General features: G+C 40.7%; 1 protein-coding gene across 6 annotated transcripts in view; it reads left to right on the top strand.

Annotated features, from left to right (window-relative positions):
* Nucleotides 1–23,335, top strand: part of ppip5k1a (diphosphoinositol pentakisphosphate kinase 1a) — a 47,376-nt gene that overhangs the window by 8,407 nt on the left and 15,634 nt on the right. For 2 of the 6 annotated variants that reach the window (XM_039794673.1, XM_039794669.1), the window contains exons 4-26: nucleotides 784–874; nucleotides 986–1,071; nucleotides 2,498–2,652; nucleotides 3,300–3,401; nucleotides 4,065–4,226; nucleotides 4,678–4,799; nucleotides 4,918–5,019; nucleotides 7,435–7,521; nucleotides 7,615–7,690; nucleotides 7,812–7,921; nucleotides 8,693–8,778; nucleotides 8,901–9,026; nucleotides 9,963–10,084; nucleotides 11,786–11,968; nucleotides 12,875–13,016; nucleotides 13,368–13,591; nucleotides 14,055–14,182; nucleotides 14,271–14,385; nucleotides 14,488–14,595; nucleotides 15,271–15,387; nucleotides 15,483–15,623; nucleotides 16,886–16,979; nucleotides 19,623–19,748. In XM_039794673.1, coding sequence (XP_039650607.1) covers nucleotides 784–874; nucleotides 986–1,071; nucleotides 2,498–2,652; nucleotides 3,300–3,401; nucleotides 4,065–4,226; nucleotides 4,678–4,799; nucleotides 4,918–5,019; nucleotides 7,435–7,521; nucleotides 7,615–7,690; nucleotides 7,812–7,921; nucleotides 8,693–8,778; nucleotides 8,901–9,026; nucleotides 9,963–10,084; nucleotides 11,786–11,968; nucleotides 12,875–13,016; nucleotides 13,368–13,591; nucleotides 14,055–14,182; nucleotides 14,271–14,385; nucleotides 14,488–14,595; nucleotides 15,271–15,387; nucleotides 15,483–15,623; nucleotides 16,886–16,979; nucleotides 19,623–19,748 — 2,805 coding nt within the window. Of the gene's footprint in view, nucleotides 1–783; nucleotides 875–985; nucleotides 1,072–2,497; nucleotides 2,653–3,299; nucleotides 3,402–4,064; nucleotides 4,227–4,677; nucleotides 4,800–4,917; nucleotides 5,020–7,434; nucleotides 7,522–7,614; nucleotides 7,691–7,811; nucleotides 7,922–8,692; nucleotides 8,779–8,900; nucleotides 9,027–9,962; nucleotides 10,085–11,785; nucleotides 11,969–12,874; nucleotides 13,017–13,367; nucleotides 13,592–14,054; nucleotides 14,183–14,270; nucleotides 14,386–14,487; nucleotides 14,596–15,270; nucleotides 15,400–15,482; nucleotides 15,624–16,885; nucleotides 16,980–19,622; nucleotides 19,749–21,861; nucleotides 21,925–23,335 lie in introns of all 6 variants that reach the window. The other 4 variants (XM_039794672.1, XM_039794670.1, XM_039794668.1 and 1 more) reach the window with 4 other exon arrangements.

Here is a 23,335-nt window from a genome sequence, read left to right as displayed (position 1 = left end):
CAATACACACTTAGTCATTTTTGTGTGTTTTCACTTGTTACATACAGGGTACCCGCGGGGTCTTAAAAGTATTTAAAATAGTCTTAAATTTAATATTCGGAAAATAAAGTCTTAAAAATATAAAATTTCGTTTTCATAGGTCTTACTTTCTTGTCCTTTTCATAGGATTAAATAAGTAACATCATAACATCATAAATAAATATTTTGTGTGTATTTTCTTTTTAGTTTCATAGCCTAAGAGCTCTAAATGTGACTTCTATTTTATGTTGTCAGAGTACAAACACACTTCACAAAAATGTTTAATTAAATTGAGGTAACATTATTTGATAAATTCTTCTTTTCTCTGGCTTAAAATCTACACTGATTTTACGTTATATAACAGTGAAGTTGGCATCAAATTTTATTCTAGGTGGTATTAAAAAGGTCTTAAAAAGTCTTAAATTTAACTTGGAGAATCCTGTTTACGTGAAATATGTTGAACGTATTTCCTAGAGAAGCAATATATGCACGTCTTGATTTAAATCATACAAAATCAAATAAATCCACACACGCATGCACATGTTCCATATGCTGTATAGAGTGCCTGTCTGGTAACACAATGTCAGCATTATGTTTAGTCCAACAGAGTCATTCTGTCTCTCGATTGGAGTCTACAGTACCTCAGGTGTTTTTGTTTTCTCTTAACGTCTCCGTAGGCATAACTCTGAGATTGTTTTTTTCCCTTGTTGTTAACATCATATTATCTATGAGCTTTATTTAGTGATTTCTCTGCATGTAAACCAGGATTCCCACTGGATAAGGCAGTGAGCTACGCCAAACTGAGAAACCCTCTGCTCCTCAACGACCTGAACATGCAGTACTACATACAGGACAGGTACTCGGACATAACGCTAAGTGTACATTTCCAGTATTAGGTAAATTATGCACGCGAAAGCAAAGTGAGCCTTGAGAATACAATAACCATATGTTATTTATTTTTTAACAGGAGAGAGGTGTATCGCATCCTGCAGGAAGAAGGGATTGATCTACCACGCTATGCTGTGCTGAACCGCGACCCAGATAAACCAGATGGTCAGTCTGCGGGCTCATTAGTGATATTCGATACGTTTTTTTATTGATATAACTCTTCTTTTTTTTTTTACTTTACCGCAGTTAACATTACATGGGAAAACGCAATAGAAATCTTGACAATATTCACTCTATTTTTCATTTGATACTTAAAGTGCTCATATTATGCCTTTTGGCTTTTTCTCTTTCTTTTTTATATATCTTTTTTGTGCACGTTATATGTTTACAAAGTGAAAATGTCCAAAGTCCCCCCCAAAGGGACTTACCATCTCCAACAGAAAACACTGTTCACCAACTGCTCCAAACAGCTCTATTGTAGTCCAGCCTTTACTTCAGAGACAGACGTGGTCACTTTGTAACACACGTTATAATGCTCGCCTAGCTGCTAGCATGGCACACCCTCATACTCTGCTTCTGACTGGCTAGTAGTCCTTACCTAGCTACTGTCAGGGTACACCCTCATACTCTGCTTCTGACTGGCTAGTAGTCCTTACCTAGGTATTGTCAGGGCAGCCCTCACACTCTGCTTCTGACTGGCTAGTAGTCCTTACCTAGGTACTGTCAGGGCACGCCCTCATACTCTGCTTCTGACTGGCTAGTAGTCCTTACCTAGGTACTGTCAGGGCACACCCTCATACTCTGCTTCTGACTGGCTAGTAGTCCTTACCTAGGTACTGTCAGGGGACCGCCCTCATACTCTGCTTCTGACTGGCTAGTAGTCCTTACCTAGGTACTGTCAGGGCACACCCTCATACTCTGCTTCTGACTGGCTAGTAGTCCTTACCTAGCTACTGCTCATTTGCGACTCCAACAAAGATGGAACAGAAGTGCGATGTCTCACTCTGTAGCTAAAACAGAGAGCTCAACACACAGGGTGAAAAGAGGTGCTGCAGCAATGTGCAGTACAACAAAAAATATGGTTTTCTAAAAAATTAAACCATGTAAACCTATTCTGATATAACCTCTAAATAGAATTATGAACCTGAAAATGAGCATAATATGAGCACTTTAAAGCTTTTTCTTGCTCCAGAAAAAGCTTGCAAAAGAAACAGCCCCTTGTCCATGCAGCATCCCAAGGCCATTCATCTAAGACTGCATTGGTTTTATTTCAGCTTGAGGATAAATATAGTATCAAATGTGAAGCAGTTGCAAATGTACCATACCTCAGTGCTGTGATATGATGGGTCTGCCACTCAAATCCTGTTTTTGCACAGTGATGTAGAGACAGCTATCAGATGTTTTATGTATCTGCCTTCCTTGACAGTAATTAATGTTTTTGTATGAATCATTGAGCGGTGTCATATGGTTCAGAGTGCAGAGCTGCTACACATGGCTCAAGAATAAACACCCAGGGGGGCAGGTGTCATCTGTGTATATTTTAGGGGGTAATGAAAAGGGCACACAGAAACATTTTCTCTGTGTGTCTCAGAGTGCAACCTGGTGGAAGGAGAGGACCATGTGGAGGTGAACGGAGAGATATTCCAGAAGCCTTTTGTTGAGAAGCCTGTCTGCGCTGAAGACCACAACGTCTACATCTACTACCCCACCTCAGCTGGTGGTGGCAGCCAGCGACTCTTCAGAAAGGTCCCTGCTTTGGCCATTGTGGCTTGTTTTTTCAGCCTATAAATCCAACGTTACTACAGTTAAGAAAAATCAGTGGCAAGATGGGATGAAACTGGCATCTACAAAAAATGTCCTGCAACATCCTTAACTGTCCCATCAACACCACCAGATTACTGTTGCCATAATGACCACTTTCAACAACCACTATTTTAATGCTTGGTAATGTTGTAGCTAAAACAGGACAGTCTCTATCAGCTACTTTTGCACAGAAAGTGATTTACAGTAACACGCCATTGACTCGTTAGGCATTGATATGACTTTGCTTCTAGACTCAGAAAAATGTTAGAGGCTTAGGGCTGGTCTTGACATTTTGCATGTACCCCTTCCTTTTATCTGTTAATTAATTAATGTCAGCAGCTGCTAATCAACAGATAAGACTTAAACACACCAGGCAGTAACCTGCACCACCTAATAGCTTTTCTTGTACATGAGTCTGTTGCTGTGCAGATAAAGAGCGTTATCATAAATCAGCCAGGCTTTTGTCAGACGTGGAGCTGCAACCTTTAATTCAGATGGTATAGAGAGCATTCAGAGTGCACAGTTGCACTGGTGAACAACAGCAGTGTTTTCAGAATGACAACATTTTTCACTCACTGTGGTTTGTGTAGATTGGGAGCCGGAGCAGTGTGTACTCACCAGAGAGCAGCGTGAGGAAGACAGGCTCTTACATCTATGAAGAGTTCATGCCAACAGATGGCACAGATGTCAAGGTAGAGTATAGACTGAGTATTACATTATTATATGTCATTTAGCTGACGCTTTTATTCAATGCTATATACAGTATATATTAGAGGTCGCACACCTCTGGAGCTCCCACACCAAAGGCAGGTGTCATAACCACTGCGCCATCACCACCCTGATCAGTATTGCTTATTATAATCAAAGAAAACCACTGATTTTGGAAGCAAAAGTCACTTTTTACTTTCCCCATTGGCATGTGGATTGGCATGAAACTTCCCTTTGCATCATCGGTACAAAAGATCAACAACTGTTTTCACTAAGTATTTGGTGCTTTTGATAGAAAAGTTGAACGTACAAGCCTATGCACATAAAACATCCAATCACCAAGCTTAGAATCTTGGTATGTTTACAGTGTTGTTCACCATGCCAAAGTTAACAATAAATCTTAGGGTTGTTATTTCATCCGGGCGAGTCGTGTTTCTATGTAAAGTATCATCGTTAAAGGGATGCCATTTAAAGAAAAAGTTGAAATGGTAATATAGAATTGGAAAGAAACACTTCCCCTCCCACTTCACTGCTCTCATTATGGTCATTTTTGTGTTATGGGACAATCTTCTTTTTTTTGTCAGTTAAACCCATATAAGACATTTTTAGATTAAGAGGATGTCTGGTGGTTTTTAATGTGACCTCAGGTGTACACTGTGGGGCCTGACTATGCTCATGCTGAGGCTCGGAAGTCCCCTGCTCTGGACGGAAAGGTGGAGAGAGACAGCGAGGGCAAGGAGGTCCGCTACCCCGTCATGCTCTCAGCCATGGAGAAACTGGTGGCCCGTAAAGTCTGCCTAGCATTCAAGGTAAGCAAAGGCATTGTCTTGATTCGTTTTTAGGATTGCGTATTGAAACCCGCTGCCAATATGGCATTCAAGTGCACCTGGTGAACTTGTGGTGCATTGTGGTGCACCTTGGGAAACTCAAGCTGCTGCTGTAAAGTACCCTTCTGCCATCTAGTGGTTCTTCTTTTTGTTGTAAAACAGCAATTAACTGGTGAAATAGAGTAAGTTATTGTTATTACCATTTTAAATCAATTATTTAGCAATAAACAGGCTGTTCTTTAATGACGTGACTGTCGGTTCAGGCACCATTTAGGCACGGCATCATTTTAAAACGTTTTCAAAAAGATCGTTTTAGCACCTGTATCGAAAAAAAACAAAACAATACCCAACCTATTCGTGGAGGTGCATTGCTGATACTGTTGTATCTCAACCTCAGTGAAAGAAAATGTGTCCTCCTCTCCTCTCTTTGCAGCAAACTGTGTGTGGCTTCGATCTTCTCCGAGCCAATGGACACTCCTATGTTTGTGATGTCAATGGTTTCAGTTTTGTGAAGAACTCAATGAAGTACTATGACGACTGTGCCAAGATCCTCGGGTATTTCATTTATTTTTTGTTATTCTTTGTCCACTGCAACATTTTCTCCTGAGCTTGATTTGGTTATTTTCTTATTCAGATTTGCTGATTTTATTTGTGTGTCTTAATGGCTCTTTAGGAACATCGTGATGCGTGAGCTTGCTCCCCAGTTTCAGATTCCTTGGTCCATCCCTACAGAAGCAGAGGACATCCCCATCGTTCCCACCACGTCAGGGACCATGTGAGTCATAATACGGGTTGTGATTTCTCTGGATCAATTCGGATTTCCAGAATTTCCTACTTAAAAAAACACAACCCACTTGAATCATGTAGATCCGTTAAAAAAATATTTTTCTGTAGTCTGTGGAAGCTGTGACTTCCTTCCTTAATGTAAAAAAAAATGTAAAAAAAAAAACTGCGAAAGCATTGTTTGCTTCTATCCAATCAGATGTTGTTGTCCGCAAACTATCAAACTCTCCAGCCAATCGGATTGTTTTAATAGTACAGCATAGAAAATCCCCATAACCGAGACCACTGCATGATATCAAAACACTGTTGACAATCACCTAACTTCAGCTGCAGTTGTTCCGATTGACGAATGATTCAAGGCTTTAAAAAGCCTTAGCAGTTTTCATAAATTGCTCTTTTGATTTAAAGAATATGATTTTACAGGGCAAACGCCAGAAGAATTAAATGTTCAGATGAAGGCTGTGATGTGTAAATAATACAATAATCATTTTAACTATAGCAAGCAAGTTTTGTCTTTAAGCTTTTTGGGCGTTATCTATAATAATAATAATAATAATAATAATAATAATGATCCAAAATTATGTGAAATTGCATAGTTTTAAGTCAAAACCTTCAGTTTCTTGAGGGAGGACCCCAAGGTTACCCTCCAAAAACATGTAAAAGCTTAATATTAAGCCCTATGTGAGGTGCTAGATGGGTAGAATGATTGCTTCTTGCAAGTTCCACCAGTTAAACAAACAAAGAGAAATATAATATATGAGGGTATGATGATGGTATTAGGGCTGCACGATTATGGCCAAAATGATAATCACGATTATTTTGATCAATATTGAGATCACGATTAATTATCACGATTATTTGTTGATTTTAGCCAAAACAAATTTTATTGTCACATAATTATATAATTATAACTGCTTTTACATCCATATTGTGGATAAGGATACTGTGAAGGAGTATGCCATTTCAGCTGTTGTGCGACCGCTTTCCACACATGCATGTTTGCCGTGAAAGATACAACGCAATTTTCTGTTCACTTAACGGCACATGTGGTGCCTGCTATCTACCGGACGAAATAGCTACACGGATTTCTGTGGCTCATTACACTGCCACTTACATGTCTGCGTTGCGCTCTGATGCTCCGAAACCCACGTTAGAGGCAACATAAACATCACTGCATGTCACGCTAGTAAACACTAATAACACGTTACACAGCAGGTAATGTTAGCCTACCGTTAGCCACAGTAGTAACTGGATTAAACCATTGACATATATAAAAGGATTAAACACGGCTAAAATGCTGACTGCTAAACAGTGTAGTGTGTCTGTATTTCACTGTAGGATTCCAACAGCGGGACGTCCAACAGTCTGCTGCTAAAGCTATGAGCTAAAAGACACAAACTAGCACTGGTCACTTCTGTTGTCTGAAAAACAACACAGCCGGGACAAAATGTTGCGTTTACTGGTAAACTGGTAAACATTGTGACCGGCTTATGATGACCGACTGCTACCTGTTGTGGAATTTTCCTCCCGTTACTCTGTCCTCTGTGACGGTCTACATCTAGAAACTAAGCTGCGCGGTGCAGGCAGGGAACAGCTCTGATTGGCTCATGGAGACATGTGATCAGACAGTGGTTTATGGAGCGCTAGATTGGCTTTGCAAAAACTGTTCTATGGAGGGAATGACGCATTTTAAATATCGCTCGATCACGCAAATTTGATCGTGGGAAGCCAAAATCGTGATCGTGATTAAAATTTGATTAATTGTGCAGCCCTAGATGGTATGTGATCAGGGCGTGGCGGTGTTTTTGTCCATTGCGCGGGTGGATGGCAACGCATTTACCCGCTTTTTGGACCTTTGCCAATCACATCCCTGGTAACAGCAGTCAAACTAGTTTAGCAAAATGTTTGCAGAGCAGGGGTGTGCTTATTACATATTGTGTACATATTATTATATTTTATTTTAGTGACCTCACAGGTTGCACTTGGACACCAGTTTAGAAAACTCCAACTGAACTTATCAACTTCCAATCACTAAAACAGCCTCCTTCTCAAAAATGTAGCTGCTACTTTGTAACTAAACCTTTACGAAGGAGTCAGGTAGCTCTTAAGCGTGATTTATTGTTCTGTGCAGACTCCCCACAGCGCGTAGATTTAACGCAGAAGCATATATTGGCTTTAGTGTATTGTTCTTGCAAATTTCACCCATCTTATTTGTCTTTTTCTAATTTATTAAGATTCTTAATATTCTTAAAAGTCTTCTCACAACATTTTGCACAGTTTAGGAAGGAACTGCATAACTTATTTGTAAATGTCATACACAGTTGCAAGATTTTTGTGTAGATTGATGGAAGAAGAGTCCATTTATGGGATGTTACTGTTGATGTTAACTTACTCTCACACTCTTCAGGATGGAGCTACGCTGTGTCATCGCTGTCATCCGACATGGTGACAGAACGCCCAAACAAAAGATGAAGATGGAAGTTCGCAACCCCATGTAGGTTATCTCTAGCTTATGTCTTATCTTTTTTTTTTTAGACCGTTTGAAAGACCTTTTGATTAATTAGAAGTTTGTCTTTGTTTCATCCAGGTTTTTTGATCTATTTGAAAAATATGGAGGATATAAAACGGGGAAATTAAAGCTGAAGAAGCCAAAACAACTGCAGGTAACATGAAATCAGAAAAAGTCATGGTGTAGGCTTTTACCTTGTAATACCTGACTCGTATATCTCCCAGCCTGTGTGTGATTAACTTTGTGTGTAAGCTTGTTACTCTAAACCTCAACAGGAGGTGCTGGACATCACACGGCAGTTGTTAGCAGAACTAGGACAGCACAATGACTGCGAGATAGAAGAGAAGAAGTCCAAACTGGAGCAACTGAAGACTGTTCTGGAAATGTGAGTGAAGTGAACTGGGTCACTTTATTCACCACTAGTCCCTGATCTCATATTCACTGAATTCAGTTCTAGGTCATCTCAGCAAATCGTTTTAAACCATGATAGACTGCAAAAATGAACTAGATTGTTTCTAAACCATAATGGTTGTTTAGAGAACTTTGAACTTGTGCAAGAACTCCAATGTTTGGTCAAGTATGCTGTACAATGATTAAGTTGATTTGGTATTATACACATAGCCTCACTTTCTGAAGCTCACCTTCTGTAGAATTTCCTCAACGTGATTTGGACAGAGTTTCCTTTTGTCTTTGGCTTCCTGCTGTGCTCATGACAAATGAGTTTTTAAAAGGTCACCATCTGCAATGCACGCTTCCAAGAACATTTGATTTGCTGTGGCTGTTAAGGCTTCAGTGCATGTCCTTTTTAAACAGCCTCTACGCAGAAGGCAGTTGTCTTTCTCAAACCTTTTATATGCCCAACATGCGTCAAAGGAACTCAACGCAACTTTGGTCATGTATTCTTCAAATCACCCTTGAAGTCTAAAATATGTATCTTCACATCTGAATGTGACAGATCATTGTATTTTGATAAGGGATTACTAGCATGTAACTGCACATCCTGGTCCTGTTTCGACACTGGTCGACACCACATTGTTAGTAGTCATCATTATCATTAGTAACGGCCAGGTCCTTGTTATCAGAGGTAGAAAAAGGCATAAAATCATGTTTATCCATAAACAGCTTTCAGATTTGTCTTATTTTATTGCTAATAAAGGTACGGACACTTCTCGGGGATCAACAGAAAAGTGCAACTAACTTACCTGCCCCATGGGCAGCCCAAAACCTCAAGTGAGGAAGAAGGTAGGAAGATATTGAGGCCATTTTTTTTTTACCTCCTACTCAAAATAGTATGTTGCCAAGCTCAAGCTGGCCAGAATACTGAAGTCTGAGTGTTTCTGCGGTCCTGTGGATTTGGTTTTCAGACACGCGTAAAGAAGGTCCATCTCTGCTGCTGGTGCTGAAGTGGGGAGGAGAGCTGACTCCTGCTGGCAGAGTTCAGGCCGAGGAGCTGGGAAGGGCCTTCCGCTGTATGTACCCCGGGGGTCAAGGTGAGAGACACAACAGTGATTTCATACTGAAAGAAAACCGTATTTAATTACTGTAGCTGTTATTTCAAAAATAAAAATCACGCCCACCTGCTCCTCCAGGATCATATCCATATTCTTTCGGTAATGGAATATACAGTATCTGTGCTCAGTGTTGGTTAAAGAGGTGTTAAAGCAGCAGGAAAAAACATATTCAGAATGGTCTTAAGCACAGACACAGCTACACATGCAAACCACAATCAACACTTCTGTTTTTTGTACAGTAAGAGGCTGTGGCATCATATTTAAGAGATTTTTAATTGCTTATTGGGCCACAACGCTGAGCATTCACTGATCCACAGAGGTGGGAAGAGGGACATGAAAAGTGGGTCAAAAGTTCCATTTCACTCGTGCGTTTTAGGTACAGAACACAGTGGAGGATCCACATAAACAAATATTGTATTAATGGTTTACAATCACATATAGTCTATATCAACAGCTATGTTAATACAAAAGCTGTTCTTATTTATGTCATTAAACAATATTTGTTATTTGCTAACCTAAAATAAGTTTTTATTTTAAATGCTGTGCTGCCTAAATACAGCTCATCCCTCTTTCTCTTGACTCGTGACTCTTACTAAAGGAAATAAGCTACCACAAGGATAGAATTGAACATCAGGACAGAGATGTAAACAAAGAAAAGGGAAAGGGACACTCCCCATTAAAGCAAGGCAAACAATCACCGGGTGTGTTTTAACCCAGTTGCAGGTGGGTCACGGAGTTCAGCTAGTGACCTTGTTGTTCTAACACGGTAGAGGTTTATGGAAGAAGAGATTGCAAGGTGGTGACATTATCACAGTCTGTGCTCGTGCACAAAAGCACCAGGTTTACAGTGACTTTTTAACCAGCAAGGTCTGTGTATTCACTAAAGTTGTTGTTGGCACTGTGTTTTTGTTGTAGGAGACTATGCTGGATTTCCAGGCTGTGGGTTACTGCGGTTACACAGCACCTACAGACACGACCTGAAGATATATGCATCTGATGAAGGCAGGGTGCAGATGACGGCCGCAGCTTTCGCAAAGGTGTGCAGTATTCCAGTACTCTAAGATCTCCATACATTTCTTTGCTCTGTGTCATCGTGGATACACACAAAAAGGATTCAGTCAATGGCCAGTTGAAATCTTTGAAATTTTTTATAACCACCAAATAAGGGGTTACCTATTTTATCATACCTGCAAACTAGTCGCTTTTCGGCGAAAATCGCCGTTTTGAATGGGAAAATGTCATCCATCATCGTGTAGATCCGAGGCATGCCTGCGCTTCTCTCTGATGCTCCGAAAACGGACGTTAGAGGCAACCTAAACATCGCCGCATGTCACGCTAGTTAACACTACACTTGGCAGCAGGTAACGTTAGCCTACCGTTAGCTTGCAGCTGGAGTAAACACAGTTAAAATGCAAGACAGCTAAACGGTGTAAAAGTGTGTCTGTATTTCACTGGAGAGGAACGCATGACAGTGTGCAGCTGCTGTTGTTGGAAAAACGACACAGATGTTGCGTTCACTTGATATTCGCCTCGCCAGCCCCAGCTGCATTCAAAGTTATTGTAAAATACCCTTTTCCCATCCAGTGGTTCTTTTTGTTTAACAGGAACTTACTGGTGCAATAAGTTATATAAGTTATTACATTTCTAATAAATAATTTAATTTTGCCTTAGCACTAAACAAACTGTAGTATAATGTCGCCAAATGTCGTTTTGTGCTTCTTTTTAAAAGAAAAAATAATAAATATAAATATATATAGGCACCGTTTTTAAAAGTATCGTTTTAGCACCAGGAAAATGTTGTGTTTTCCCTTTATTTTCTTCTTAGGGTGGGGGGGGAGATGTATGTTCCTCTTTGGCTAATGTATTTTAAAGATGGAGGCGCTACATGGCTGCCGTCATTCTGAATGATTCTGAATGTCAGATTCTACGCTTACGACAATACTTTGATTAGTTGGTGGAAGTAATTACACATGGATGAGTACATATTTGTGAAAGAACTAAGTGTTTTTTGCTAAGAATTAACTCAAAAAATTAAACAATTAACACCAACTGCTCTAGTGGAGCTGCTCAGTGGCCAGCAGATTAGACTGGCTGTACTAGACAGCTTCATATTGATCAGGCCGTTCCCGAAAAAGAAAATTCCAGGTGGTAAATCTTTATGTTTACAGAAATGTCAACAGCTGTGTGAGTCTAGAATTAATAGAAAATAAAGTGTAGTTAAAACAAGCTGGAATCAACAACCTAGTTGAATAGAAAGAAAACAGCGCCACCCGCAGAATCTCAAATGACATGAACAGAAAAGGGGAGAGGTTCCCAGAAGAATGTAAGTGTTCTGAAAAGGAAAGCTACATTCTCCAAGCTAGAAAGGACTGCTGAGTTGTGTCAAAATAACTCAACTGTTAAACTAAACTGTTACCATATTATTCGGTGAAATGTGTGTGATACATTATATTTATAAAGTGTAGAAATAACTTGTCAGTGTCAACAGTATCCGTCGTGTCACAAAATGTCATGGTGTTTGGTCTCCTTAGTCCCAGTACAACAGCTCATGCTAGTTGTCATTTGCGAGGCGTCAAAGTATCGGCCACACTTTTGACAAATAATCTAATTATCACTTTGCATCAAAGATGTTACCAAAAACAAATCCCAGATTACCACTTCATTGTGTGTGTGTGTGTGTGTGTGTGTGTGTGTGTGTGTGTGTGTGTGTGTGTGTGCGTGCGTGCGTGTGCGAGCAGGGTTTGCTGGCTCTGGAGGGTGAGCTGACACCCATCCTGGTGCAGATGGTGAAGAGCGCCAACATGAACGGGCTGCTGGACAACGACAGCGACTCGCTGAGCAGCTGCCAGCACCGTGTCAAGGCCCGACTCCACGAGATTCTGCAGAGGGACCGGGACTTCACTGACGAGGACTTTGATAGGGTGATTAGCTAACTGTGTCGAACGCTCTCAGCTAAATGTTTTGTCTGCTCTTTGAGGGCCTGAGCAGGAAAACAACCTTGAGAAACACTGTTGTAAATTGCTGGACTTGTGTGCACTTGTGTGCAGCCAGTGGTTTTTACACAGGAAGCACAATGTGAGGTCATGTGTCATTACCTTTTTATGTGGCTGTTTTTTCAAGAGTCTGGCTGCAGCCTTTTGGACACGCTACTGTTCAAGTACAATAATTTACAGGTTAACTGCAGCTAAGAGATCCGTCGGTTCAAATTTGACCTGGGACACCGCAAGACACAGGACAGCTGTTAATGCTACTAATTCTCGGGATAGCCAGTGTTGAACCAGAGCCTGATAGATGATATAAAAAACTTGTTGCTTTAAATTCATACATTTGGTTTAAATACCTAGCTGGTAAATGTGCCATTGAAGCACTCATCTCTTAACTGCTCAAGCACAGATCTGTGGTTAAACTTAAATGCTTACATGTTTTTGTGCGTGTTCGAAATCTTCCACTACAGCTACTCCTCCCAAACGGAATCTTTAAATAGTAATGTATTCTTACTGTTAGACTGAGGGGATGATGTGTAGAGACAGGGTGTTGGCTTTAAACCTGGGTACCTAATTGGCTGTGACCATTTCTCTTTTGATCATTTAGAGGATTACTAATCTGTTATAATGAAAGCAGAAAGGATTGTATTTCTTGAGCTAACTGTTTGCAGATGAATTATCTATATTCATTTTGCTCTGTTAAATCAAATGACAAAGTTTTAGCAGCCTTGGGCTTTTGAGGTCTTTGTCACGTGAAAGCAGTCAGTATTAATTTGTTTTGTATAATTGGCTATTCAATAAAAGTCCTTTTGTGCTTTTTCTCTTGTTATGCGTGTGTGACAGCTGGCCCCGACCTGTAGTGCCTCTTTGGTGAACTCAATGAAGATAGTGGAGAACCCAGTGGCCACATGTGACCAGGTCTACGCCCTCATTCAGAGCCTCACCTCCCAGATCCGCAAAAGGATGGAGGACCCCAAGTCAGCTGGTGAGCCCAAATCCTCTTACAGACTTTGAATGATCTCAAGGTTTTAAGCTTTTTATGTTCGGCACACAACATTTTCGTTGCAATGAGAAAGTTGGATGACCCGAAATAAAAAAAAAAAACTTCTCGCTAGTTATACAGTCACTATTATATGTAGGTATTTTGGATTGATATTCACAGGTTTTAAGATTTGAGTTTTTTGTCTCCACTTTAATAGGTGAACTGATTTCATTTGTGGCCTTCAAAGCTTTGAAAAGTTATTTTTGAAAAAGTCTTTGCAGAATCAATATCACGATACTCTGGAACTAATTTCTATCAAAGTACTATATGCAATGTCAAATGCCCTCTCACCAGACCTGCAGTTGTACCACAGTGAGACACTGGAGCTGATGCTGCAGCGCTGGTCCAAACTTGAGAGAGACTTCCGCATGAAGAATGGCCGCTACGACATTAGTAAAATACCTGACATTTATGACTGTGTGAAGTACGATGTCATCCACAACGCTACTCTGGGCCTGGAGGACACGCTGGAGCTGTTCAGACTGTCTCGAGCCTTGGCTGACATCGTAATCCCACAGGTGAGAGGGAGAGGGAGGGAGAGAGAGAGAGAGAGAGAGAGAGAGAGAGAGAAAGAGGAGGAAGAGAGGTGTTACATCTGGACCACTGCAAAGAAACATTGTTAGGGATTGTTACAGTTTTTAGTTTCAAGATAAGCTTAGAGAACCAAGAGGAAAGCACAGTGGCTAGATTTAAAAATGAAGTTACTTAAATTCTGCACAAATGTTTTGACTTCTTTCTATAAAGACTAGTCAGATACAAAGTCTTTCACATTTAAAAGGCATAAACAAGATACAGGAAAATATAGTAACCATGCTGGCGCAGAAATTAAAGGGGGGAAATGTGATATGCAATATAGTTGAACTGTTTACTTATACCTGAAAATGAACCTGTTTCTGTTTACTGTGTAACAAGGAATTAACACCCAAAAGTTTTTAGAGGCCATGTAGTATTTTAGCACATTGTTCTGTTTGTTTTCTGCAGGAATATGGCATAAATAGAGTAGAGAAATTGGACATAGCATACGCCCACTGCCTCCCACTGGTCAGAAAGATCCAGCTTGACCTGCAGAGGACCCACGAGGACGAGTCTGTCAACAAACTGCACCCTCTGTGAGTCAATTGAATTCAATACAAAGCTGTTTGGACTGACTGTAGACATCTTTTTGGAGCATCTAGTACAGTGGTGTCTTGTTCACAGGTACTCTCGCGGAGTGATGTCTCCTGGGCGCCATGTCAGGACCCGTTTATATTTCACCAGTGAGAGTCACGTGCACTCCCTGCTCAGCATTTTCCGCTATGGAGGCTTGCTCAATGTAAGTAATCTAAAATCAGTCCTACAGAACTTTGAATGTTTCTCAGATGGGGGTGGAAGTTGAAACTGAGGTTTTTTGCGTGTGTGCGTGTGTGTTTGACAGGAGGAGAAGGACCAGCAGTGGAAGCGTGCCATGGATTACCTCAGTGCTGTCTCTGAACTCAACTACATGACTCAGATTGTCATTATGCTCTATGAGGACAACAATAAGGTAGTGTTTTTTTTCCAGTTTAGACACTTTATGTATCCCAATGGGTAATTCATTTGCAGCTTCCCAGTCCATACAGTCAGTTCCAACGAACACTCACAAAACAATAGTGGTTGGCTACTCAAGTCACATGCTATGAGCATTGTTTTTTTAAATGTTTGTGCAGCTGCCTTGGCACATGGCCTCCATGACATCGTATCATCCTGGTAGCACCTGCCTGTCTGTCCACCTGTCTGACGTTTTTCAAGTGTATACTTGACCCAAAAAGTGCACTAGTTCCTCAATGTTTAAATTCTAAAGGTTGAATATCTGAGATAATCTGAGATTTTGAAGCACCTACTACATAAATCTGCCTGCTATTAGTATTGAACCTCAATATACGTTTGTGACCAAAATGTTTTCATATCACCAATTATTGAGAACCAGAAGCTGTCATCCGCAATCGCTCAGATTTGTACCCTTCTGCACTTACTCTGACAGTTTCTGATTTATATCATAATTTTGCCAGTTTAAAGTGTATTCTATTCAGACAACATTCTTGTATGGCTACTTGCAAAATGTAACAATTGAGAGAATATTTTATATTCCTCAAAATATCAGAAAATGTTTTATTCAACGTAGGTATCCTATTTGAGCTAGTGTATCGAGTAGTAACATCTCCATTGTTTCCCTCTGAAGGACATCTCCTCAGAGGAACGCTTCCACGTAGAGCTTCACTTCAGCCCTGGTGTCAAAGGCGTCGAGGAGGAGGAGAACGCACCGACCGGCTTTGGCTTCAGGCCCGCTTCTGCAGAGGTAGCCCGCCAGGTAGAATCCCAACCAAGCAATTTCGCTATGTTTTTGTTCTGCAGATAGCAGCATATTGTATTGTCTCTGCTTATTCCATTCAGAACGGGCAGAAACAGACCGACCCTGGCAGCCTGGAGGACCTCTCACGAGATGAGACCGACCGTGCCGTGCCGCTGTCTGAGCCAATCACCATTCAGAGGAGGTCCCCACTCATACGCAATCATAAGACTGGATCCATGGAGGTGATGCAGACTAGTCATAGAATACAGAGGCATTAATGCATGACTTTTTTACCTGCAGGATTGACTATTGTAATGCTCTCCTTTCTGGTCTCCCTAAAATGAATATAGCTCAATTACAATTACTGCAAAACTCAGCTGCACGTGTGTTGACTAGGACCACAAAGAGCGCACACATTCCACCAATTTTAAAGTCTCTTCACTGGCTTCCTGTTAGCTATAAAATGGATTTTAAGGTCATTTTCTTAGTTTATTAAGATCTCAATTGTCTTGGTCCTATCTGTTTATCAGACTTGCTTTTAGCCTATGAACCCTCCTAGAACCCACAGGTCATCTGGTAGTTAATTATCCCTAAAGTCAAAACAAAAACCCACAGTGAGACATTTTTCTGTTACTTTGGTCCACCCCTCTGGGACAGCCTTCCCGAGGGCAGCAGAGAATGTTGATACTTTTAAGAGCAAACTAAAGACTTACCTTTTTAGTCTGGCGTTTAATTGAGCTTTGTTTATTTATCTATTTATGTATCTGTCTATCTATCTATGCATTTTACTTCTTGGTGTATGTTGGTATATACCAAGTTGGAGTTTTTATCTATTTCTAATCCTGTCTCTGGTGGTTCCTCGCTGGAAAATGATGAGATTTATGACAGCATTTCCTCAGCTCCTGCTTTTTATTTTTAGTGAATGCTGTTATTATTGAGTGTATTATTAATTGCAGCACCAGTTATCGCTTTGTCTGGATTCTGTGAAGCACTTTGTCTTGCATTTTATACCTATGAGAAGTGCTATACAAATAAAGTCTGATTGATGCAGACTAATCCACCTTATCTTTGAGGAAGCAGGCTCCTTACTCATTACTCCTACTTCTAAAATCAGTTTATTTCTAGTTTTGTCCATGAACCCACTGTCAAACATCAAATCACTGGTCAGTTTAGCTGTTTAGTTAGTGTATTTGTTTATTTACTTATATAATCAGTGTGTTTTATAGACCCAGAGCTTCTCTTCTGTGGTTTTGGCCTCTCCTCTTGTTGAAGGTCATATTTCACTCTGCAAACTAGCAGCCAGCAGTGGAGACTGGTGCATGATATCAAATACACTCCAGCTGCCCTGTTACCACTGACGTGTGTGTGTGTGTGTGTGTGTGTGTGTGTGTGTGTGTGTGTGTGTGTGTGTGTGTGTGTGTGTGTGTGTGTGTGTGTGTGTGTGTGTGTGTGTGTGTGTGTGTGTGTGTGTGTGTGTGTGTGTGTGTGTGTGTGTTCCCACCAGGTTCTGTCAGAGACTTCATCCTCCAAAGTAGGCAGTTATCGCCTCTTTTCGTTATGCTCACGTCAATCCCCCGAGATGAAACAAAGTGGTTTAGGTAGGTGTCATAATGCACTGTTTCCATGGCAACTGTGTGTATAGATGACAGTGGAATGGCTCAGAGTGATGGGGATGGGTGGGACAGGTTTCATTAGATGACTTTTGATCTGGGAGGATGTTTTCATTAATGGAAACAATCTGCTCTGAGGGCTGTTTTTTGCTGTGTGGGGAATGCCTGTAAGCAGCCGGTCTTTACTTTGTTTCTCCAGATGGAGATATAAATGTGTTTGTTAAAGCATTTGCTTGTTTTTGACGAAAACTAGTCTCCCAATACAAAGTACTGACTAATGATTTGTGTTTTGGGATTTAAATCAGTCTTCAAAAAACATTTAACATCTGACAATATTGCAGTTTTGTAACTGTAATTCAGAATCCGAAGGCAGTACCATGGTTCGATTTCCAGGACTGAGATTATCAGTCCTCCTGTAATAACATGCATTTTGCGTGGAGAAGCTGCATTTGAATTTTGATTTGATCCCAACACTGTGGTTAATCTTTGTCTGGATGATGAGCCCAGTGTTTTTAAAATGGTCTCAACGTTCAGTTGTTTTGCATCAAGAAGTTAATCAATTGTGAGATTGTTTTTCACGCCATTCATGTGAGCTAAATGTGATGAAAAACATCAAATATGTCTACCAGTGGCAATGTACTTATACTCAACTGAGGCGTTAAATTCTCTTCAGAGTTAGTGTCAACCTTTATGCAGCTCTGTAGAGATTAACATTTCACTGCCTCCTCTTTCCATCGCACTAAGCCTCATTTCCCCCTTCAATGTACACCCAGTAGAATGACTGACACTGCAGAGAAAAATCCACCTAAACTTGCAATTTCTGTGTCAACTTTGTTGTTTGGTGGTTAGTTTTTCTTACCACTGTCTTGTCAACGGTATGTGTATTGAATGATATCCAGCACATATACAGTGGTGCAGTCTCAGCTGTGTTTTTAAAAACATCAGAGATACACATCACGTTTTAGTGTCAGTCCTGCAGAATTAAAGAACAACCCCTCCTTTGGAGCTGCTGTGTTGTTCAACAGTAATACAGGAAGGAATCAAATTATGTTGCTTTTTCCTCCAACTACTTTCTCTTTCTATGCTACTCTTTTACGCTCTCTGTTTGGACATGCTAGTTTCCTTTTGGGAAAAGTAGGAAATGAAGTGAAGAGAACAAGGGAAAGTGGATAAACTAGGGTTGTCACGATTCAATTTGACTTTCGATTTCAAGGTTACAACTCGATTACATTTTTGATTTAAAGGTCCCATGACATGGTGCTCTTTGGATGCTTTTATATAGACCTTAGTGGTCCCCTAATACTGTATCTGAAGTCTCTTTTATATAGACCTTAGTGGTCCCCTAATACTGTATCTGAAGTCCTTCAATTCCGAATTCAGCCTTGGTGCAGAATTACAGCCATTAGAGCGAAGTCCCACAATGAGCTTTCCTTAGGGTGTGCCATTTCTGTGTCTGTAGCTATTGAGGAGGAGAGGGGGGCAAGGTGGAGGGTGGGGTGTGGCCTTGACCAACTGCCACTTTGCTTGTTTGAAAGCCATGATGTCTCTCTCTCTCTCTCATGGGTGGGCCAAATTCTCTGGGCGGGCAAAGCAGAGAAAGGGGAGGTAACCTTGCTCCTTATGACCTCATAAGGAGAAGATTCCAGATCGGCCCATCTGAGCTTTCATTTTCTCAAAGGCAGAGCAGGATACCCAGGGCTCGGTTTACACCTAACGCCATTTCTAGCCACTGGGGGACCATAGACAGGCTGGGGGAACTCATATTAATGTTAAAAAAACCTCATAAAGTGACATTTTCATGCCATGGGACCTTTAAACATTTTCTTGCGACACACAACAACAAAGTGCAATTTAATGCACCATTAGTTTAACGAGATGCACATGAGCACACCATGCAGTCTCGTTGGAGTTCACATGCTCTACCTTAGTTTTGAGTTTACATGACTCACTCACGGCGAAGGCGACATGTAGCCCCCCCCCCCGGGTGACTTCATGGAAGCAGAAGGATTTTAAAGTTGTTCTGTTTCTCCGTCATCACCGACTCCGGCAGTGGCTGGAAAAAGAGCAGCTGCAGGCTACCGCTAAGCTAACGTTACCCTATGTCTTTAGCTGCATGCTACCAGCCGGTAAGCCACGCTGTGTGTTGTTGTTTTTTTCTTCGGATGTGCGCAAGAAGGCGGGGTTGGAAAGAGAAAACAATACTGGGGGAATCGCCGATCCGGCTTTTGATTTTGATAGTCAAAATCAAAAGCTCATTTTGATCAATTTTTGATTTTAAATCGAGATCGTGACACCCCTAGGATACACTCAATTACAAAATCGCACTTAATGCATGTAATGTGTCACAAATTGATAATAAACTGAAAGGATTTTAGGGTTGATTTTTTCCTTTTAGCCCCATTGCCTGACATCGTAGTGGCTAAACTTTAAAACGTTCTGCAGCATCTTGTGCAGAGCGCAGATATGTTGGTACGAGATGCATGGTCTCCTTTGGGTCCTTGTGTCTGCCTGTCTGTCTCTTTTTCTCTGTTTTTCTGTCTCTTTTTCTCTCTTCCTGTCTCTCTCTGGATAGTTGTTTGATAACAGCATGATATGTAGTGGTGACTAACCCCAGCCCCGCCCCCCTCGCAGGCTCTCAGTGTGCCGGGCTCTTCAGCACCACAGTCCTAGGTGGGTCCTCTAGCGCCCCTAACCTGCAGGACTACGCACGTGCACATCGCAAAAAATTCTCCACCGGCAGTCTGTCCTACAAAGACGGTACGTGTTTGAGATTGCGCTCCTCTACAAACCTGCACAGGGCCACAGCAGATCAGTGTCTTACACATTCCCTCTTAACCTTAAAATGTAAAACATGTAAGTTTGACATCCTGAGTGATGCCCTGTGGGGAAACTGGGCACGTAAAACATATTAAGGAAGATATATACTGTAGATAGCTTTAGTATGACTTTTTTATTGATTAAAGTAGTTAGAGAATGTGCAAAATAGCAGCAGTAGAACTTATTTCGACTGGAAGAATATGTGCTCAATGAGAATTAAGAAGGGATAAACATCAAGTATTCCCATACATGTATTTTATAGTTAAAGTGATTTCTGTATCTTTTAGACTCCATACTCATTCTAGCCACCAGAACCACTGGATTTTTCCATCTTCTTGTTTTGCTCCACACCACTTTTAGTAAAATTGGTGTATTTCTTTTTAGCACTTTGTATACATGCTGCCTCAGGCCAAATTTAGACTGTAATATGTGTGAAGACCATAACAGGAAATGTGGCTGCAAGTTTTAACATAGCACATGTTACAACGCGGTCATCAAATTCAGTTTCCAGATGTATTTAGGTATAGTACAATATTGTAAATGTACGCTTGGAGTCAGGTTAATTTCTAGCTTACATAGACTTTTTTATCTATGATTACTTTGTGTTCTTTTTGTCAACTGCAACATTAACCGTGCAGCGGAGAGCACACATCAGCATTGAGTGTTTTTTTTAGAGCTTGCCAGCCTGAGATTTTAGTGAAAGCTTGATATTATTTTCATTCTGAACAGCATACAATTGGATTTCTTTTTTGTTTTCAGAGCTACTGCATGTATGAAGCAACTGTTCATCAGTGCTGTACGTTTCCGTTAACTGCCCCTCATTCTCAAAATCATGATCTTCCCATGTTTTTTTAGTTTTTTTGCATGGTTCATGGCTGCACTGACTTCCTATTACAGTCTGGTTATAGATGCAATACAACCATGTTTATATTACAGCAAGTTAAAATGACGTGTAGCCAAATGACTGGAGAAGTTTTATATCACTGCTGACATAAAAAAACATTTGTGATACTTCCAACAGAAACATGAAAATCTGATGTAATATGTTTTGACTCAATAGCAGAAGTCATACAGCTATTTTACATTCTCATCATCCACTCTTAACTTTTTCTTTTAATGAGCCCTCTGCTGATGGAGTTAGAAAGCTAGAGCTGTAACTGTGCGCAGATATTATTCAAACCATTTTTTTGAATAATATATGTAAAAAGGAACGGTCAATATATAATGTATTCAAGGGATAACCAATGCACCAAAACATGGCCACCATGCTTGGCCCTGATTGTGTAGCTGATGTATGTTTTCATGTCGCCCAGTAGGTGTCACTGTGATATTACTCTCCTCAGCTGCCATCCTTGTGGTTGTCTCTCATGTAGCCTCGCTGTTGGTCTTTGTCATCCATCTTGTTCCACCTCCTTTTCAAGAATCAAAGGAAGCATTCTAGTCTTGATGCGGTCACGTACGCACAAACTGTGCTGATTCAGAGCATGCTCCTCCGTGAGTGTAGTGTTGGTGTCATTTTTTTACATTTGTTTCCACGCTGAAGCATCTTAATCCTGTTCAGGTTCACCAGTTGATATTTTTCACTGTTGCCTCGGTGTCTCAGTACATAACAGAGAGGCTGAACGGCATTTTAACTATATCCTGGGATTGTTGTTAATCTTGTCGTGGTCAGACCTCAAGCAGGGTTAGGGCTGAATATTGGGCTTGTTTTTCGAAGTGTTGTAGTTCCTGTTGTGTACTCCTCACCTCTTAAGTTGAAACATTTCATCTCACTTTGTCATCAGAAGATGTTCCATTCATGTGTTGCCCCACAGCCATCTTCAAACATCTTCAAACATCAAATATCTCAAAGAGTAACTTCAGTTAGGGCTTCTAAACAAACTGGAACAGATAGTTCTGATTCTTAAACCACTTATTTGTTTAGGTGTTGGTTGATCCTTCCACTATTGAGTCCACATTAGAGAAGAGCAGGGAAATGACCAAACATGATTATACAAGTTATTGTGGCTCATAGTAACACTAGTGATTTTTTTATTTTTTTTTATTTCCTCAGAGTTGTTGTCTATGCCGGCAGTAAAACGATTTTCTGTGTCGTTTGCAAAGTATCCGACTAATGGTACGTCTGCTTCTTTCAAGTATTTTTCCACTTCACCTCCCTTTGTCTTGCATGTCTTCAAACTTTTTTTTTTGACCTTGGGTTGTTTTTTTTTTTTTTCACATGGCCCTCCAGCATTCCAGGTTTCCTTCATTTTTTTCTAATGATACAATTTTTTTGGTTTCCCCATATGCTTTGGACTCTTACTTTTCTAACACTACCCAACATCCTCTTTCTAACCAGGGTTCCCACTGGTCATTGAATTTGTTAACATATCAAGAAATTAGGAGCCACGGAATGTCAGTGAATGTTTACAAAGGCCTCATAGTAGTGTAGCAGGAAATATAGATGTTTACACTATTTATACGTGTAAATAAACAATGGATATCAGTAGGGAATCGTTTCTAATTTACAGTATTTTATCGCCTTTTACCCAGTATCTACTCTCTTCTTAGACCCTGTTTACAATTGGTTTTAAATTGGGTCTTGGGCGATCATCAGCTCACAAGTGGACAGTGCTAAATACAAGTGTTAACGACCACCAAGACGAATTGTGATCCAATCACTCAAACCTCTTGGCGAGTTGGTCTGTGACGGATTTAACCACGTCGTTTGTAGCGTAAGCGCCAATGCGTCCTGATGCGTCGCTGTCAAGTACGTAACAGGATAATGCGTCATCAGTACAGGACGTGGTGGTTGTTTTGCTGACATTTTACGACGCAGTGTGGCTTGACCATCCATCGTTTTGCCCGATGGAAGGACATGTGTTGGATTCTGCTGACTGCGATATCTCCAGCTGTACCGACACAACGATATACATACATACTATATGTGTCCTGGCTGTCCACTTGTGTTCTGATCACCAAAACACAATTTAAAACCAAGTGTTAACAGGGCTTTAGACTTCTAACTGATGGATGTTTAACAAAATAACATTCTAATAAACTGCCATACTCCACTGTCTTTACAGTGAGTAATAGCAAAGTTTTGCTTACCTTTTGTGCCAGTTAACCGCAGTCAACATTCCCTGCAAAAGCTACATGTACCGTTGCCATTCAAGATTTCCCATTGTGATGCATTTTAAGTATAATTTAGTGTCTGGCAGTTCCCTAATTTCCAACTTAGTCCGGGTTAAATCAGAGACTCAGAACTGGTCTATTTCCCAGGATGACACAAGCCTGGAGCAATAAGTGCGTTTACGTGTACTTACGTGTACGGTAAACTGTCGGTGCTCTGCAGTATCTTGATTTCTTAAATGTCATGCATGCAAGAAGAAAACAGGTTTCTCGTATAGAAATCCAATTTTCTAGCTAGATTTCTCCTGTGGAAAGTCAAATTTCTTGGCCATGTACAATAACGTATAACGTTGTCATGCAGCTGTTCAACAGCAGCTGCTACTTGGATATATGATAACATACGCTGTTCCAGATAA

The sequence above is a fragment of the Perca fluviatilis genome, chromosome 3 (assembly GCF_010015445.1).
Source record: "Perca fluviatilis chromosome 3, GENO_Pfluv_1.0, whole genome shotgun sequence".
NCBI lineage: Eukaryota > Metazoa > Chordata > Actinopteri > Perciformes > Percidae > Perca > Perca fluviatilis.
The sequence above is the reverse complement of the archived record's forward strand: the minus strand, read 5'-3'. Positions and strand labels throughout refer to the sequence as shown.